Below are 19,471 nucleotides of genomic sequence, written 5' to 3' on the forward strand. Positions count from 1 at the left end.
TTAGTCTTTCTTTCTTGAGCTATAATTTGATACATGGTATTCTTGGCACCCTTGTGATGTGTTCTTGAACCAAACAAAAAGCAGAAAAAGCAGAAACTTTATACAAGAAGCTCATTTACATGATATTAATAATACATATATATAGTACATGGCACTCTCACTTATGTACATATAGCTACCAACAATATGGTGAAAAAAGATCCAAATCAGATCATAACTCACATATTACAACTCTTTTGCCATTTACATGATAATAGTAATACATACGTCTAGTAGGACATGCCACTCACTTATAGCTACCAACAATATGGTGAAAAAAGATCCAAATCAGATCATAACTCACATATTACAACTCTTTCGACAACTCTAACTATTCTCTAAAATTGTATGCTGGATGTGGCGCCGGTGGAGGTCTACCAAGGTCCTGTCAGTGTCCTTTTCAAGCATTTTAACTTATTTCCCCATGACATATTAGTTTTTTCCAATAACTGCATTTTGATAGAATAGAAGAGTTAACAAATGACGGGGGCATTCGAACAGGCAATCACGTTTAACTAATCACATGCATTTGTCTCAATCTCTCACGTAGACACATTCACTTTTAAAATTGCGACACCTTTAAGTGATACCATTTTCACAAGAACGTATGATTATGATATTCACCCAGGTAACATGATGAAAACCATTGCTAGTTTCCTTGAAACATTATGGGATAATTACATTTTTGGACCGCTCAAAAGAATAATAGCCAGCAAATGTATACGTTTTGTAAATTAAGTATTATAATAATTATACATATTGTATGCACAAAATATACATATAATATACATACAATAAACATAATCAGTGTATAAGTTGTGTATATTTTCGCTGGCACCGTAATTAATTTTGGCCGATGGGCCAAAATGAAAAAATCCCAAATATTAGTCTATCTTCTGATATACTATAGGATTTATTTCATTAGCTTACCCTATGGATCATATTCTTTTAACTTACAATCGTTGTATCCAGTCCATAATGAAGCAGGAAAGATAGATAGTTATTGACTCACAACAAGAGGTACTTGTTAGTTGTAAAAGAGGTTACTACCTGATTTTTCTGCATGTCGATAAATTCAGCCTGCGTGAAACATTCAAAAGCAAGCAATTATCACAACTACTTTCTTGTAGTGGTGCTGTGAATTTCAATTCATTGTCAACATACCTGTTTTTTCTGCAACTCTTCATTAATTTCTTTAAGCTTCTCCACTTCAGCTTCCAACTGTAAAGTATAGGCCTGCCATAACGAAATATCATAATGGAGTCATTCATACAAAATCCAATTGTATAAACACGTTCAGTCTCAAAATTTGACTACAACTGAGATTCAAGATTCTAAAGCTTTAGTGAAAAGCATATACACTTCCCACAAGTCAACCTGCAAAGTTAAATGTATTTGCTTCATAAATTAGATACTAAATCCCTATGTCAAAGTTCTTTATGTATTTATGTTTTCCCGGGAAAATGTTGTGCTTATCGGCTTCACTTAACATTTAGCGTGTCATTGTTGAATGCAGATTTACCAATGTTAAATAATATAAATGCATTTCTCTAATAGATGCTCATCGAAAGGCAAACAGTTCAGTTATGTTTCTCTCAATTGTATGAGTCAGTTTTATTGTGCAACAGCATAAGCAAAAGAAACTTTGAAATAACTCAATATGTAAAATGTTGACATATTAGTTCACCTGCTTCCGAGCCCTTGATCTTGCTGCGGACTCTCTGTTCTTAATCATCCTCTTATGCCTTCTTTCCACAACTTTTTCCAATGAGCTGCACGATCTCCTCCCTCTTCCACCTTCACTAAATGCATAAGGTGAAGGTGAAATAGATGTATCCACATTGTTCTTAGCAATCATGTCGAGTGACAGTTGATTTCCAGCGGATCCTCTTTTTACTGATGTAAGTGTAACTCCACCCTGCATAACACTGCCTTGAACAACCGGAGCCCTTGCCCCTGGGCTAGCCAGCTGGTGATTGTTCTCCAATTGCATAGGAGATGCAAAGGCAACATTCGTTTGTTTTGGAATAAGAGGTTGCCGCTGCTTTGGCTGTTGTTGGGAAGATTTTTCACTAACCACATTCAACACGTTATTCTCAGCAAATTGATTACTCCAAAGTCCAGGGCTTTGAGTTGGTTGCTGAAAACCGATGTTTAGAGCATTGTTGTTAGTACTCAGTTGACCTAAAACACCGGTGAATCCAACATCGTTTGAGGCTCCAGTTGGTTGAGTATCTTCTCTCACCACTCCTGCTTTTACCAAAAACTCCTCCAATGTCATTTCACCCAAGTTAGATCGTTTCTGCCCAATATTTGAACTAACTGTTGTCTCTTTATGGAAATCTTTCCATACTTCATCGACCGTTTTCTGACTAAGTGTCCGAGGCAGTGCTAATGAACCTTGTCTCTGCAAATTTCCCGCAGCCATACTCACATCTCCAACACCAGTGGAAGATGCTAAGCCTTGAGACGACTCTTCAGCTGTCCAAATATTCTTCAAGAGGTCCTCCAAATTCATTGACCCAAGATCTTTTCCGAGACCGCAGGTAGTCTGGAGCTCATCAAATGTCAAGGAGTATATGGAAGATTGTCTAGCTAAAGGAAAATTACCACTTCCCATTGACTTCCCACCATTGCTTTCTGTATGTGGCGTGTCAATAAAGTTCTTGAAGTTCAAGTAAGATCCCATTGTACAAGAACTCTCAGCGGAGATTGAAATCTGACCAAAAGTTCAGTAATAAGAACATTATCAGAAAAACTAAACTTAGTATGATACTATGTATCCTCAGCATCTTAGTAGTTCAATTAGAACTCCAGGTTCTTATTAAAGGCCTTAACCGCAATTCAAATAGAAAATTTGAATGGGCACAAATCTCTGACGAATTCGAGTCTTATGCTTCAATATAAATGTATAATATTGAAGATTAGAAATGCTACAGGGATGAGGGGTCGTTTGATTGCTGGTTAGGAAGTGAATTATTCATGTATATAAAACCAGCGCAACTAGTATCCATGTTTGGTAGCATTTTAGTTGCTATGTATAAAATTCAGCACACCAAGTACGGTGTTTTGTTATCAGTTTACAATCCCGCATAATTAAAACGTGTATAAGTTATGAGTCAATTTTATGTATTATTTTTTGCAGGGTAGAAAATGGAATAACTAATACTTATGAATTAGTAATACATGAATAACGAAACCCTGCATAACTAATCCCCGCATTACTAATATTTGCATAACTCTAACCAACAACCAAACGACCCTTGAGGGTTAGGCCCAAATTCACACACACAACTCATTGCCAAATTGAAGATGACTCTTTGACTTACAATAAAGATGCAACCTCTAGGATCTTACTTCACTATAGCTGTGAAAAACTGAAAACAGCAGTAAAGAAAATAGAGCTATATGTACAGACCACGGTTTTGACCTCAACTCACTTCAGGGCACTCTTCAAATGAGTGCGGACCAAATTTTAACAGCACCCTAAACTTCAAGATCAACAACAACAACATTACCAGTGTAATCCCACAAGTGCGGTACGGGGAGAATAGGATGTACGCAGACCTTACCTCTACCTTTGTCAGGTAGAGATGTTGTTTCCGATAGACCCTCGGCTCAAAAGAAACATAGTCAATGTAGGATTGCAAGAAAAATAAAAGAGCAAAACATCAAGATTACAAAACAAATGAAGCAACACATAGTAATACACACATAAGGGTATGGATCTACGCAATACCTAAATAATACTACTAAGAAAAGGAGAAGAGGAGATGGAGAGGCTAGCCCCCCACCTCTCTCACACACCGTGCGACAAAACTCAACTACTTATTAACCTTCTATACTGATCCTCGACCTCCAAATCTTCCTATCTAAAGTCATGTCCTCGGTCAGCTAAAGCTGTGCCATGTCCTGTCTAACACCCTAAACTTCAAGACCAAAGGTTGATTTAAGAATCAACTTCAATCTCAAACTCATTCAACCAGTGTCAGCTGTAAGTGAAATAAACTCCACAACGAAGACAAACAGCATAAGTTTTATCAAAACAAAGAATCTCGATTTATTAGTTTTCTACAAGCTTATCTTTAATCCGAAAAGAAAGATTCAATAACTTGAAATAAGAATACTAATTACTAACACAATATTCTAATTTCAAAAACAAATCAAAACCAAAACATTATATGCAAAAGGTTTGATCTTTATTTTTATCTATTCGTGAGTGAAAAGGCTTGATCTTTATTATGTTTGTTCTTAGCAGTATCAGACAAAAGAATATGTCAAAAATATCCAGGAGCAAATAAATAGTAGTGGACAGGACAGTTAATTAGTCCTGTGCAAGCTCATTTCAAATCAGGAAAAAGAAGAAAAGAAAAAAAACTTCAGATATACCCTGGAAAAATGAGAACACTCAATTACTACTACTATATTCAATGTTAGAACCCGAATCGAAAATCAGAAAATAATCGAGAAAAAGGTTTGATCTTTATCAGGTTGTTCTTAACAGAACAAACAATAGACTATGGCAAAACACCTACTCATTTAAACCCCTCTAAAAGAATAAGCAATTACTACAACACCACTCTAATAAGAAATTCAAATCAAGATCAAGAGAACAGGTTTGATCTTTATTAAGTAGTTCTACTACTTAGCAGAACAAACAATAGAATATGTGAATTTGATTTGAATTCAATAAGAATACGCAATTACTACAAGAAACTGCAAAGAATTAGCGACGGAAAATATTCTATAGCAAAAGATTAAAAAATCCCATCCTATTCCAATTTAATAGGAGTTATTTAGCGATAAATTTCATAACTAATTTCATGTTTTCTAGTTAATATTCTAACAAAAATTAATCAAAATAAAAAAAATAAAAAACTTTATTAGGTTGTTCTTATGTGCCGTTTGGATATGGTTTGAAAATCATAATTTAAAATTCAGTCTTTTTAGATGATTTAAAATTTTATCTCATGATTTAAAATTATAAAATAAAATCACATGTCCAAAAACTAATTTCAAACTATAATTTTAAATCATAATTTCAAATCACATATCCAAACGCGTGCAGCGGGACAAAATAAGATAGTTTGGAAATGCAGAGAAATAACAGTACAAAACACAAATTCACCTTTTTTACGGTAGAGAGAGAGAGAAAGAGCAAGCGTGTCGATCTCTTCTTCTTCTTCGCTAACTTTAAGGCTTTGGTATAATCGACAAGTGTCTCTCTCTCTCTTTTTAAACTTACAGTTTCTCACTCTTTGGGATATTTTTTTCAATTGAGATAGGTGATGGATTCAACACGTGGGCCAATAAGAGAATAATATATCTGTTTCAATTTATGTTAATTTATTTAATGGGGAGAAAATTAAAAAAAGATAGAAAATTCTTAAACTTATAATGTTAAATGAATCACATGTATTTTATATGGCTATAAATTATTATATAAACGTAAATTATTTTTAAATATAAAAAGAGATTATTTTTTTTGGCAAATATGTACACAACAATTGAAACGGAGTGGGTGTTAAATTTGATGTGATTTTTAGCCAATTAAATAGAGCAAAATGGAGAGATCTAATGGTGCCCGACAAGGTAGTTGGTTTGTTTTTATTTGTGTTTTGTCTTAAAGGGACTTTAGGAAAGAGGGAGAGTACGCAAAGAGATGGGGTTTGAGCTGCGCTTAGCTAACTCTGGGACTCCAAGTGGGGCTGGGTTAGGTCAGATGCGTTTCTTAATTTCTCTTCCGTTGAAAAAGGGTTTACAAAACTTAAAGATAATATTTCACCTAAGTGTACTCGGTTTTTAAACGGTCTTTATTTCTTTTTAAGAACCTTGTAAGTACAATTTCGTGCTGAGGCGGATTTAGAATTTTGAAATCATGGATGCACTTCTAACTTTAACATAAAATTGATGTTTGTCGTAATGTCAATTGACGTGAACAAAATTAAGGGTTGTTTGGTTGCTGGTTAGGAAAGAAATTATTCATCTATTAAAACTAGCATTGGTAATATTATGTTTAGTAATTTTTTAGTTGCTATGTATAAAATTCGGCACACCAAGTACGGTATTTGGTTATCAGTTTAGGATCCTGCGCATAACTTCAACATGTATAAGTTGCGAGTCAATTTACACGAAAATGGAATAACTACTACATGAATTATTAAATCCTACATAGCTAATCCCTGCATAACTAGTACATGCATAACTCTAACCAACAACCAAATGACCCCTTAATGAATAATGAATCGAGGGAATTAAGAAGAAATGAATTGCCAGAAATCTTAGGTTTACTAAAAATGTATTACCAACACAAATTCAACACTTTAGAAGTGTTGGGTGTGCGAATAAAGTACCACATTGGTAGCTGAAAAGAAAAAAAAGCTACTTATAAGGAGTTGAGATACTCTTAATGATGTGAGACTTTTTGGGAAAAACCGTGCGGGCTTGGCTCAAAGCGGACAATATCACATCATGTTAAAAATATCTTTGGACCGTTTTAGCCTAACAAGAAATTCCTAAGCTTCTCTATCTAGAGATGCACGAAATATCTTTTTCTCCCAAAAACATCATTAACTATCTACATTGCATCTTTTTATTTTTATTTTTTTTAAAGGTGCTTTTACTTATGCCAAGCCTACTCTCGCCACTATGTTGTTGGGGGCACGGCCAATGATACTTACCCGATATAAGCTGTTTATTATATTCATGTTACACTTTGTTGCACTTTTTGTACAAATATCGATCCCTGAACTAGTGAAGCACCTGGTCAGCCTTAGGAGCTGATTTCAAGACTACCGTGGCGAGATGTTGTTTCGCAAAACCCAATATTGTCCTTCGTTTGATGTCTTTACCGTTTCTATCTTTTGAAACAAGGTTTATATTTTGAGACTAGATTTATTTATACTTTTAGCTGCTCATGATTTGTAGCACCAATTTTAAGGGCTTTTATGTTATTTTCCGCAGTTAAGACTTTAAATCCTTGCTTTTGGTTTAATACGTATTTTCCAATCCATTACATTGTTGTACACGTAAACTTTTCAAGTACTCATCAAAGAATACATGCAATGATGTTGCCACCAAAAGAAGAAACCAAGTGAAGAACACTCCAATTTGAAGTCTCACTCTGTCCAAGGATTTAACTGACCAAATTACTTTGCCGAACTAATACTGTAAACACAATTCATTCACCTATAAAAGAAATTCACCAACAAGCAAATAAACAAGTGACTAGAATAGAAAAAGAAAAGAACTTTTTCTAGCTCCTCTGATCTCTTGACTTTTTTTCTCCTTCACCCGTTTTTCTTAATTTCTAAAAATGGCACTAAGGTGCACTACTCTCACGTATGATACCAACAATTTGTCTCCTATGAAGCTGATGCATGGGAGAAAAAGGCCCTAGTCCATTCCGTAATTGAAAAAGGACTTGTACTGAAGGGGACGTGAAGAGATTCGACACGTCCTTGAAATGATTGAACGGATGAACTGGATATAGTTTACCAAAACCCAGGACTTGTCTCATTCCTAGTTCGTGAGTTCTATGCGAACATGGATGTCGAAACCAATACTTTCACGATTCAAGCAAATACTATTACTCCCTCGGTCCCAATTTATGTGATATTTGACTAGGCACTGAGTTTGAGAAATTAAAGAAATGAAGACTTTTAAAATTTGTGGTCTAAAACAAACCATAGATATTTGTGTGGCTGTGAGTCATTTCCTTAAGGTAAAAGAGAGTTTTAAGTTAAATTATTTCTAAATATAGAAACGTATCATTCTTTTTGGGACAGACTAAGTGTATCACATAAATTGAGACAGAGGGAGTATTTTGGATCCGACGGTCATTAATAAGTTGTATGGCTTGCCAAGCCGAGATGATGCCGAGTTCCACCAGCTTTTGACCCTTCCGAACATGGATGTAATATGTCTGTCGCAAGAATTATGTTCCTTTGGTGTGGAATGACACACATATCCGAATGACAGAAGAGTTTGGTTTCAGCAGAGAAATTTCAAAATATAGGTTTTGACTTTCCTGTAGCACCACAGCAGTTTTTTTTTTGGGGGGTTTTTACAGAGAAGCTGCATCTGAAGTAGCACCATAAAAAGATATTTATGGGGAGTATGTTGAACCTTGATCTTGGACTAACAACGTGTTCTTCTCTTCTTCTTTTTCATTTACTTTTGATTAAAAGCATCTAACAATTTGTTCTTCTCTTCTTCTTCTGTTTTTTTTTTTTTTTTTTTTAATTGAGTAATACTAATAATATCTTCATATTATAGGGATTGGATGTAATACAAGCACCTTAAGCAATTATGATAAAAACATGCATTATTAAAATAATGTAGTATATAATTTTAAACTTTGTTTTGACAAGGAAACATTTCCATGATCACAACAAAAGAAAATTATAACCTGAAGAAAATAGAGCTAGTCACGTATTTTCTTCAAACTCTTATTTCTGCGGAACTTTTATTTATTTATACTAGTAATTGTGTTGGCTGAGCTGATGAGTCTTCCATATTTTTAATTTTCTCCTTCCTCTTGTTGGTTTTTCAGTATTCTCCCTAAGGGATCCTTGCATTTATATGATTGTCAATGAGCCACAAGTTATTCTAAGAATACTATGACTAAACATTGTGCAACCATTTATTACTTAGACATGTTTTCTGATACTCCTAATCAACCAACTAAAATATCTCACTAGATATTTATTGGGATAATTACATTTTGAATCGCTTAAAAGAATAAGAACATCAAATGTATAAATTTTGTATTTCAATATATATATGCACATATTGTACACAAAAAATATACATATAATTAAATTGTGTATTTTGGCTAGCGTAATTAATTTCGGCCGATGGGCTCATCTTATTGATCTTAACCTCTCTTGATTTTAGTTTCATGCATCTTTCATTATTCTCCAATTTAAAAGTTTTAAAAAGGTAATCCTCAATTTAATTTCCAATCTTGACTCCGATAGTTACTTTATAAATTCACTTGAAGGGAAAAAATAATACAAAACTAAATAAGAAAATACGTACTCACTCATCCCAATTCACATGATACTTCTTTTCCCTTCATTTTGAGACATTTTAAAATACTTATTACCAAAGCACTACTAATAAGTTATATTATACTTTATAAAACTTCAAAAAATCGTATTCGTTGAAAAGATTTTAATTTAGAATTTTCTTTTGAATTCCATTTTGATTATTATCATCGTATTTTTTCGAAGTGGAGACGATTTTATTTGTTGATAACCACTTAGTTGGCATTACATGAATTGATCACACTTAGATTTCCTAATTAACTAGATTACTGCATGCGGTGGAAGAGACTTTTCTAATATTAATCAAATTAATATCACTTCGTATTTATAATATAGAAATTACTTGTAGACATTCAATATCTATACAAAATCAAATAATTAAATATTTAAATTTTAAAGTACAAATACATATTATATAATTATTTTTAAATGATAAAAATCTATATGTAAAAATATATTATCTTGTACTCTGTCCCAATTTATGCGATACGTTTTCTTTTTTAGTCTATCACAAAAAAAAGATATTTTTTTACATTTACAAATAATTTAACGTAAAACTTCTTTCTACTGTAATCAAAGAAAGGGACATAGAAAGCAAATAGTGGAACTGCAATCGTTTAGGGACAAAACTAACAGAAGAAAAGGAGATAAAGCTAGAGATTAGCTAGAGATTGTAGAGTTTTATAAATCATTGATGGGAACTGCTAAAGATTCACTACCTGCAGTATACAAAGTGGTAATGAGAAATGGTCATATTTTATCATACCAACAAAGAGTGGACATGTGTATGGAGGTAACAGAAGAGGAAATTCACAGAGGGTTGTGCTCCATAGGTGAAGACAAAGCACCAAGGGTGGATGGATTTAATGCCTATTTTTATAAAAGAGTCTGGCCTACCAATAAACATGACATCATTGGAGCAGTTCAGCAGTTCTTCACCACGGGTAAATCGTTCAAAGCCTTCACTTGTACTTCTATCACTTTGTTGCCAAAACTCCCACCCTCTCATTGTGAAAGAGTATAGGCCAATAGCATGTTGTACTATTATATATAAACTGATAGCAAAGGTATTAGCAGCTAGAATGCAAGCAATTATGCCAATTGTTATTAGTCAGGCCTAGTTTGGTTTTATACCAGAAAGGAAAATAGCAGACAATATCTTTCTAGCACAAGAATTGATGAAAGGGTGTGCTAGGAAACATATGTCACCTAGATGTATGCTAAAAATAGATTTGCAAAAAGCATATGACTCAGTGGAATGGCCTTAGCTAGAATAGGTATTGCAATGTCTAGGCTTCCTAGATCAATTCATTTCTTGGATCATGGAATGTGTGAGACCTGTCCATTATTCAATAGTAGTAAATGGAGAACCATCCCCACTTTTGATGCTAAGAAAGGACTCAGACGAGGAGACGCAATCTCACCTTATCTGTTTTCCATCTCAATGGAGTATCTTAGTAGGCTCTTATATGATCTTAAGGGGAATAAGGAATACAAATATCATCCAAAATGTGAGAAACTGGGCATAACTAATATGTGCTTTGCTGATGATCTCCTTTTGTTTGCTAGAGGGGATCTACCCTCAATCACGGCCTTACAAAATTGTTTTACGAAGTTCTCATCTGCCTTTGGGTTGCAAGCAAATATGGGGAAGAGCTGTATATACTTTGGGGGAATTTCGATTTAAGAGAGAAATACTATTGCACAACAACTTGGTTTCAATGTAGGGGAATTGCCTTTCAAGTACTTGGGCATCCCTTTGTCCACCAAGAAGCTCTCTTTAGTTCAGTGGATGCCTTTGATAGAAAAAATTATGGCAAGAATTACCTCTTGGACAATAAAGAAGTTATCTCATGCAGGGAGGGTTCGACTAGTATAATCAATGTTATTTAGAATCCAAGCTTATTGGGCACAATTGTTTATCATACCAGCTAAAGTATTGAAGACTATTGATGCTTAGTATAGATCATATATGTGGGCTGGCACAAATTTCTTTACTAAGAAAAGTCTGGTAGCTTGGGACAGCGTTTGTAAACCAAGAACAGCAGGAGGACTTAATCTTATTAACATTCATCTATGGAACAAGGTAGCATTGGTTAAAACCTGTTGGGACCTGGCAAATAAACAAGATAAGTTATGGATGCATTCTTTCTATATCAAAGAACAACCCTTTTTCAATGCTCCTATTCCACAACAAGCTTCCTGGATGACCAGAAAACTTATGGAGACAAGACATATATTACAAGAACTTCATATCAGGGCTTTAGGGAATAACAGTGTGATCAAGCAGATTTCTCTACAATTGATAGGAGACAGACCTAGAATCCTTGGCAATGTATGATCTTCAATAATGCATCTAGGACAAAGGCATAATTCATAGTCTTGATGCAACTTCAAGGTAAATTACTCACATCAGACAGACTAGCTAAATGGGGTATGAATGTGGACCAAAAATGTGTTCTCTGCTAAACTCAAAATGAGTCCAGAGATCATCTCTTTCTTCAATGTGAATTTTTATTGAAAGTATGGCACAAAGTACTGATGTGGATACAACAACCAAGCTTTATGAATAGAGACTGTGTACAACCTCTTTAGTGGGTTATGGTGAAAGCTAAAGGTAAATCTCAAGCTGCGCAACTGTTTAGAATGGTTTACATTGAGACTGTCTACGCATTGTAGATAGAGAGAAATCAGGGAGTGTTTGAAAAGAAAAGAAGAGAATGGAAATTGATAGCTAAGGAAATTGCATACACTTGCAATTTACGAGCATCTGAAGGCATGAGGCAATATGAGTACCAACTTAAATTTTGATTTCTATATTGTTCAGCTAGCTATGTAGTATGTTTAATGTTGCTTTTCTTTTAGTCAAGAGTAGCCAGTTGAGTTGACGTGGCTACTTTTTGTAATGTTCACTTGGTGATTAATACAACCGTTTAGTTACCACCGAAAAAAAAAATCCTTTTTGCCCTTAATGAAATAATTTACAACCACACAAAATATATATGACTTGTTTTAGACTGCAAATTTCAAAGTTATTCATTTCTTTGTCAAAATTTTATTGTTTAGTGTATAGTAGCTACTGAATTTCTCTCTCATTTGCTTTCTCTCTCCTCTGCCCTCCAACTCTCCACCCCACCCGCCACTCCACCCCACCCGCCACCCCGTCAGGCGACCAGATCGCATCACTGTTCAGGTAACTCCGGCGACCAGGTAACGCCGGCCACTTTTCCGGCCAGATCTACTTTTTTCTCTCTTTCCTTTTCTTCTTCTCCTCTTCTTCTTCTCTTCTCCTTTTTTCCTTTTTTTAGCTGCTTCTGCCGCTGCCAGAACACAGCTGCGTCATCGCCGGAGACTTTTTCCGGCACCATTTTTCGGCCAGCCCTCTTTTTTTTTTTTCCTTTTCTTTTCTTGTTCTTTTTTTCTTTCCCCCCCCCCCCCCCCTCTCTTCTCCCGTTTCAGGTCTCTGTGAGCAGAATTCCGGCAGTGAACAGTAACTCAACAGTGAATAGTGTGAACAGTACTCGGACATTGAACAGTGTTTTCCGGCGGCGACCAGGTTCAGTTCAACTGGAGTTGGTACCTCCGGTTGCCACATCCATTATTTGTCCATACACTTATAGTTACATTTTGCTAACTTTAGACTTTTGAATAATTTATTAGTTCATACTCATTTTCGTGGCTTTGCTTAGTGATGGTAGACTAGGGTCATGTTCTCGTTCGGGGACGGGGGCGAGGGTTAGGAGGGGTAAGTGGGTTAGAGGAGCGTCTAGGTTGAGAGTAGGATCTTGGAACATTGGGACGTTAACGGGGAAGTCCATAGAGCTAGTTAAGATTCTTAGGAAGAGGAAGATTAATATAGCTTGTATCCAAGACACCAAATGGGTAGGTCCTAAAGCTAAGGAGGTAGACGGGTATAAGTTGTGGTTCTCTGGTAGGTCGAAGTATAGAAATGGGGTGGGCATTTTAGTAGATGGTGAATTAAGGGATTATGTGGTAGAGGTTAGGAGAGCCACTGATAGGATGATGTCGATTAAGGTGGTCGTCGAAGGACTCACTGTGAACATTATTAGTGCATATGCGCCGCAAGCGAGTTTAGGCGACGAGGAGAAGAGGCGCTTTTGGGAGGATTTAGATGAATTAGTGGGAGGCATACCGCCTACTGAGAAGCTATTTGTGGGAGGTGAATTCAATGGACACATCGGGCCTATTTCGGGAGGTTATGATGAGGTGCATGGAGGCTTTGGCTTCGGGGACAGGAATGGAGGAGGAGTCTCACTTTTGGATTTTGCAAGAGCTTCTAGGTTGGTGATAGCCAATTCGAGTTTCCCAAAGAAGGAGGAACACTTTGTAACCTTCCGTAGTTCGGTGGCTAAGACTCAGATAGACTTTTTACTCCTTAGGAAGGATGATAAAGGTTTGTGCAAAGATTGTAAGGTCATTCCGAGCGAATATCTTACAACCCGACATAAGCTCTTGGTGATGGATTTAGCGATCAAGATAACGAGGAAGACGAGGGTCGTGGAGGACCGACCTAGGATCAGATGGGGGAGTTTGAACACGATTAGTGCCCTGGAGATGGGAGAGAAATTGAAGGATATGGGGGCCTGGGATAGTAGTGGGGATGCGACCAGTATGTGGGATAAGACGGCTAGTTGCATTAGAGTGGTAGCAAGGGAAGTATTGGGGGTCTCGACAGGTAGTCGTGGTCAGCATCGAGGGGACTGGTGGTGGAATGGAGAAGTTCAAGGGAAGGTGGAAGCAAAGAATGTGGCGTATGCGAAGTTGATAGAAAGCAAGGATGAGGTGGAGAAGTGGACGAATACAGAACTTTATAAGATGGCGAGGAAGGAGGCGAAGTTGGCAGTTTCGACGGCAAAAACGACAGCTTTTGAACGCATGTATGCTGAACTAGAAGAGAAAGGAAGGGACCAGAAATTGTTCAGGCTAGCCAAGGCGAGGGAGAGAAAGGCACGTGATGTGGATCAAGTAAAGTGCATCAAGGACGAGCATGGCAAAGTATTGGTAGAGGATACTCTCATTAGACGGAGATGACAGTCATACTTCTACAAACTCTTGAATGAAGAAGGGGACAGAGACATTGTGTTGGGAGAATTAGAACATACAGGAAGGCGTCACGATTTTGGGTATTGCAGGTGTATTAAGGTTGACGAGGTTAAGGGTGCTGTTCGTAGGATGCGCAGAGGAAGAGCGACCGGACCTGACGAGATTCCTGGGGAATTCTGGAAGAGCGTGGGCCCGGCAGGTTTGGAGTGGCTGACTAGGTTGTTTAATGTCATCTTTAAGACGGCATTGATGCCCGAAGAATGGATGGCGAGTGTAATGATCCCTCTATACAAGAATAAGGGAGATATCTAGAGTTGCAACAACTATAGAGGTATCAAGCTGCTAAGCCATACTATGAAAGTGTGGGAAAGGGTGGTGGAGATGAGGGTGAGGAGAGGTGTGTCTATTTCAGAGAACCAGTTCGGATTCATGCCGGGACGCTCAACTACAGAAGCCATCCATCTTGTGAGAAGGTTGGTGGAGCAGTATAGGGAGAGGAAGAAGGACTTACACATGGTATTCATCGACCTAGAAAAGGCTTATGATCCAAGACAGATCCTATGGAAATGCTTGGAGGATAAAAGTGTACCTGTGGAGTACATTAGGGTGATTAAGGACATGTATGAGGGAGCCAAAACCAGGGTAAGGACAGTAGGAGGAGACTCAGAGCACTTTCCAGTTGTGATGGGGTTGCATCAAGGATTAACTCTTAGTCCGTTTTTATTTGCCTTGGTGATGGATGAATTGACACGGCAAATTCAAAGTGAGGTGCCATGGTGTATGTTGTTCGCGGACGACATAGTCCTGATCGACGAGACTCATAGCGGAGTTAACGCTAAGCTGGAGAGTTGGAGACATACTCTGGAGTCTAAAGGGTTTAAGCTAAGTAGGACCAAGACAGAGTACTTGGAGTGTAAGTTCAGTGAAGCACCTCAGGAGGTTGGCTTGGAAGTGAGACTTGGTACCCAGGCCATCCAGAAGAAAAGTAGTTTCAAGTACCTTAGGTTTATTCTGCAAAGCTGCGGGGAGATTGACGATGATGTCACATATCGTATTGGGGCAGGGTGGATGAAATGGAGGCTTGCTTCCAGAGTGCTATGTGACAAGAAGGTGCCACCAAAACTTAAGAGCAAGTTCTACAAAGTGGTGGTTAGACCGACTATGTTGTATGGGGCGGAGTGTTGGCCAGTTAAGATCTCTCACGTTCAAAAGATGAAAGTTGCCGAGATGAGAATGTTAAGATGGATGTGTGGCCACACCAGGAGTGACAGGATTAGGAATGAGCATATTCGGGATAAGGTGGGGGTGGCCTCGGTGGAAGATAAGATGCGAGAAGCGAGATTGAGATGGTTTGGGCATGTGAAGAGGAGAGACACAGATGCCCCAGTGCAGAGGTGTGAGAGGTTGGCCATGGATGGTTTCAGACGAGGTAGGGATAGACCGAAGAAGTATTGGGGAGAGGTAATTAGACACGACATGGAGCAACTACAGCTTACCGAGGACATGACCTTAGATAGGAGGGTTTGGAGGACCCAAATTAGGGTAGAAGGCTAGTAGATAGTCTCGTTTTCCGTTCTTATTAGTAGTCGCATTATCGCAATATAATTTCTTCTGCTCAGATTTCTGCTATTATCTGTTATTTCCTGTGCTTTGATTATCCTGTGTTATCTGTGTCGCTTGCATTATTTCATTTCATATCGCTTTGATTCTCTTAACCTTATCTGACTTCTTTTTATGCTTTATTGAGCCGAGAGTCTTTCGGAAACAGTCGTCCTACCTTGGTAGGAGTAAGGTCTGCGTACACTCTACCCTCCCCAGACCCCACGATGTGGGATTTCACTGGGTTGTTGTTGTTGTTGTATTCATTTCTTTCTTAAACTTCGTACCTAGTCAAACTATATCACATAAATTAGGACAGAAAGAATCTATCAGTATTTGCTACGTGCCTACAAAATATCGTATACAAATATTCTGTCCGTCCCAATTTGTTTGACACTTTTCGCTTTTCGCGAGTCAAATGAGTTGTTCTTTGACCATAATTTTTTCATATGTTTTTTAAATATTTTAAATTATTAATTATGGCAACTTATACTCTTATAGTACTTTTTACGTAGTTTTCAAATATGTAAATTTTATTTCATTTTTTTTTTAGATTCTATGTTAATACACACGATCAAAATTAATAAGTTTGACTCTCGAAAAGCGAAAAATATCAAATAATTTGGGACAGAACACAGAAGGAGTAGTTTTTTTTCGACTATATATTTTTATTATTTATTATTATATATAAACGGTGAAGGAGGACGAACACAGTGATACGCTCAAATTACACCTATAATGGTATAACGCGGACGTGGTCAAATATAGTAACCCAACGAGGTTGGGGTCGAATCCCACAGAGAATATGGTGTGAAAAGTTTACTAAACAAGTATTATACTAATCTTGCGGTCCTGGTGTATTCCAGAAAAGGGTTTTATAGTTGATTTGGTTTGTGGACTAATGTAAAGTGACTGGAAATTTAAAGTTGTAAATATATGGGTAAAAAGAACCAAGGTTGTGTCCCCGTCAGATAAAGTGTATGATCATGGGTATCGATCTTGATATACTTCTAATGGACTGTTTGTATGAATGCACTTAATCTCTATGTGAATCTGAACTATTTCCCAATAAGAAAAGATTATCTTTTTCTATGCTTTTTCCAAAGATAAAAAAGTATGCATGAAGAACGGTTAATTATGCCAAGTAAATTCCTCTTATTCTCTAAGTGAATTTATTAAACAAGGTTTAAAGCCCTGCGTTCTTGTAATTTGTTCTTACCTAACCCTAGCTATTTTCCCAAATAAACTAAAGTTTATAGCGTTAGCTAATGTTTGCAACCACTAACTATATGATGAAAACGAAGAACAAATAAACCCTAACAATCCATTATGCGTATATCTTTCACGATCCCCAATCATAACACACTCATCCTTGGGTTCACAACCTTAGTAAAGGTGTTTAGCTACTCATGGCAACAAGAAAACAATAAAAGATTGAAGATTGCATAATTGAAGTATTGTATTAAACTTACGAATAAAACTTGAAAGTAATGAATGTAATTGTCTGGAAATCTTCAAAAGCAATAACAACTCAAAGTAATTACTACAAGTCTAAAACTCCAGATGTCTGAAAAACTAAAACCTAAGCAGGTATTTATACAAGTAAAACTCGGAATAATCAATCCAGTCTTGTTCCAACTCGGCTTACACTTCGATGGGTCGTCTTCGTACTTCGACGGTCGTCGACATGCTCAACGACCATATCGATGATCTAAGTATACTTTTATCACTCTGCAGAAACTCCATCGTCGAAGCATTTCGACGGACCGTCGATCGTGTCGACGGTGCAAGTCGACGATCTGATGAATTGTCACTTCGCAGGAACTTATCGACGAGGCAACTCGACGGACCGTCGAGCATGTTGACGGTCTGTCCTTATGCTTATCAGAACAGATTGCTTCTTTTCCTCGTTTTTTCGCTTTTCGAGCATTCTAACTTCAAAATACCTACACAAAACACATCAAACTAACACAAACTTGCTCGAAAACAAGTAAAACTTAGAGTTAAAAAGCATTAGATGTGCCAAAATTCCCGGCACATCACACAGTTGTACCAACTTGTACAAATAGTTACACGAAATGTACTTTTGGTGCAGAGTCAATGTGAATTGTACTGTGTAATTGGGCCCAGTTCATTAAATGATTTCATGATTGTTTGTCAATTATACCCTTGACCTACACCATCCATTCAATTTTATCTTTTAGGCAAAGTGGTAATTTAATTACTTCATCATGTTCCTGTCTAAACGCGTGTATTCCACTTTCAAATCATATGTGTTTGTCTTTCTCCCTCTTTCTCTTCTCTTTGTGACTCTCTCCATTCATCTCTCTTTTCTTGGATCTTAAATTTCATCAACTTCTTCCTGCTGCAATAGTCATCTTTATAATAGTTCTTCTGATTTACTCACGCATATTTGGATTTATTAGATACCTTTTCTATTTATATTTTTCTATTATATATAAGTGTCCAAGAGGGACGAACACAACAATACCAAAATGTATAAAAAGCTGTCTGAGTTGTACATTAAATTTGAACTTATTTCAATTGTACTTTGTTTTCCCCCTTTTTTTTTCAGTTGTGGGTCCACTTCATTTAACAAGTACTACTACTTGGTTTGCCACCTATTCTCTGTACACGTGTAATCCACTTTTACGTTATCATATTTCTTACTTGTACACTTCATTTTATTACTCTATTATAGAAAGCACATGAAATTGTACTCTAAGCAGGGACTAACATGTGTGCATTTAAGAAATTTAACATTTATTCTACCTCTTGTGTATTTATTTTTTAGGTCCTCACGTGTCTGCAGTATCTCAATTATCCTTTCATTTGGCATATACTCCCTCTGTCTCAATTTAAGTGTCTAAGTTTGACTAGACACGGAGTTTAAGAAATAAAGATAGACTTTTGAATCTTGTGGTTCTAAATTAAAAATGTGTATAATATAATAAAATATCCTTTGAATCTTGTGATTATAAACTTGACATGTAGGATATTTAAATTGTCAACTTACTAAATATAAAAAGAGGCGGACATAACCAAAATAAGACAAATTTTAACAACAATTGAGAAATTAAGGGGAAAAATAAGAGAAAACGAAATAAAATATGGAGACTCACTAAGGAGAATCGCGATATCCTTTGCAAAATATACAAACCATAAAGACTAACCAAACTTATTTTTCATGCCACTTGGACATATGTCATGGTACTAAATATTTATTCTCTTGTCCTATATACACGTGTATGCACTTCATTCTAATCCTCCTCTTTTGAGTGAAACATATTTACACTCTCCGATTCAAAATAATTGTTTACTTAACCTTTTTCACATCTCTTAAGAAATGACTAGCTCCTAGAAAAAAATAGGTATTTTGACTAAACTACCCTTAATTAATAAAATTTTTGCTTATTTATTGTCTTGAATAAATAGAGGCAAATCTGGAAGAATACAATTAACTCCTTCTTGATTATGTAAGTTAACACTTATTTTGAACCACAGTAAAAAGGCTAAGTGGTCACTTATTTTGAATGGAGTACCTTTTTATTCCCTTTTTCCTTCTTTGACATTACTTTACTTATTTTTATTCTCCTTTGTATTATCTGATTATTGTTTCTTTACATTTTTAAAAATTTATTACTTTATATTTTCATTTAGGAATTTGATAATTTTACTTATGGATTAAAACTCTATGATTTACGATATTATGTCTATCT

The 19,471-nt window shown here is 36.3% G+C and overlaps 1 protein-coding gene across 3 annotated transcripts; it reads right to left on the reverse strand.

The window, feature by feature from the left end:
• Nucleotides 1–77: 77 nt before the first annotated feature.
• Nucleotides 78–5,320, reverse strand: LOC132606509 (ABSCISIC ACID-INSENSITIVE 5-like protein 7). 3 transcript variants are annotated; one of them, XM_060320048.1, is made up of 5 exons: nt 5,168–5,320; nt 1,727–2,758; nt 1,204–1,275; nt 1,090–1,119; nt 78–488 (listed from the first exon to the last, which is right to left on the reverse strand). In XM_060320048.1, exons 2-5 carry the CDS (start codon nt 2,726–2,728, stop codon nt 414–416), a joined length of 1,179 nt encoding a protein of 392 aa, XP_060176031.1. In that variant the 5' UTR covers nt 2,729–2,758; nt 5,168–5,320; the 3' UTR covers nt 78–413. The 3 variants fall into 3 exon arrangements, with proteins under 3 accessions (XP_060176031.1, XP_060176029.1, XP_060176030.1); XM_060320046.1 differs by lacking the exon at nt 5,168–5,320 and adding an exon at nt 3,480–5,126; XM_060320047.1 differs by lacking the exons at nt 1,090–1,119; nt 5,168–5,320 and adding an exon at nt 3,480–5,129.
• Nucleotides 5,321–19,471: the final 14,151 nt, after the last annotated feature.

This window comes from Lycium barbarum, chromosome 8, assembly GCF_019175385.1.
Source record: "Lycium barbarum isolate Lr01 chromosome 8, ASM1917538v2, whole genome shotgun sequence".
Classification (NCBI taxonomy): Eukaryota; Viridiplantae; Streptophyta; class Magnoliopsida; order Solanales; family Solanaceae; genus Lycium; species Lycium barbarum.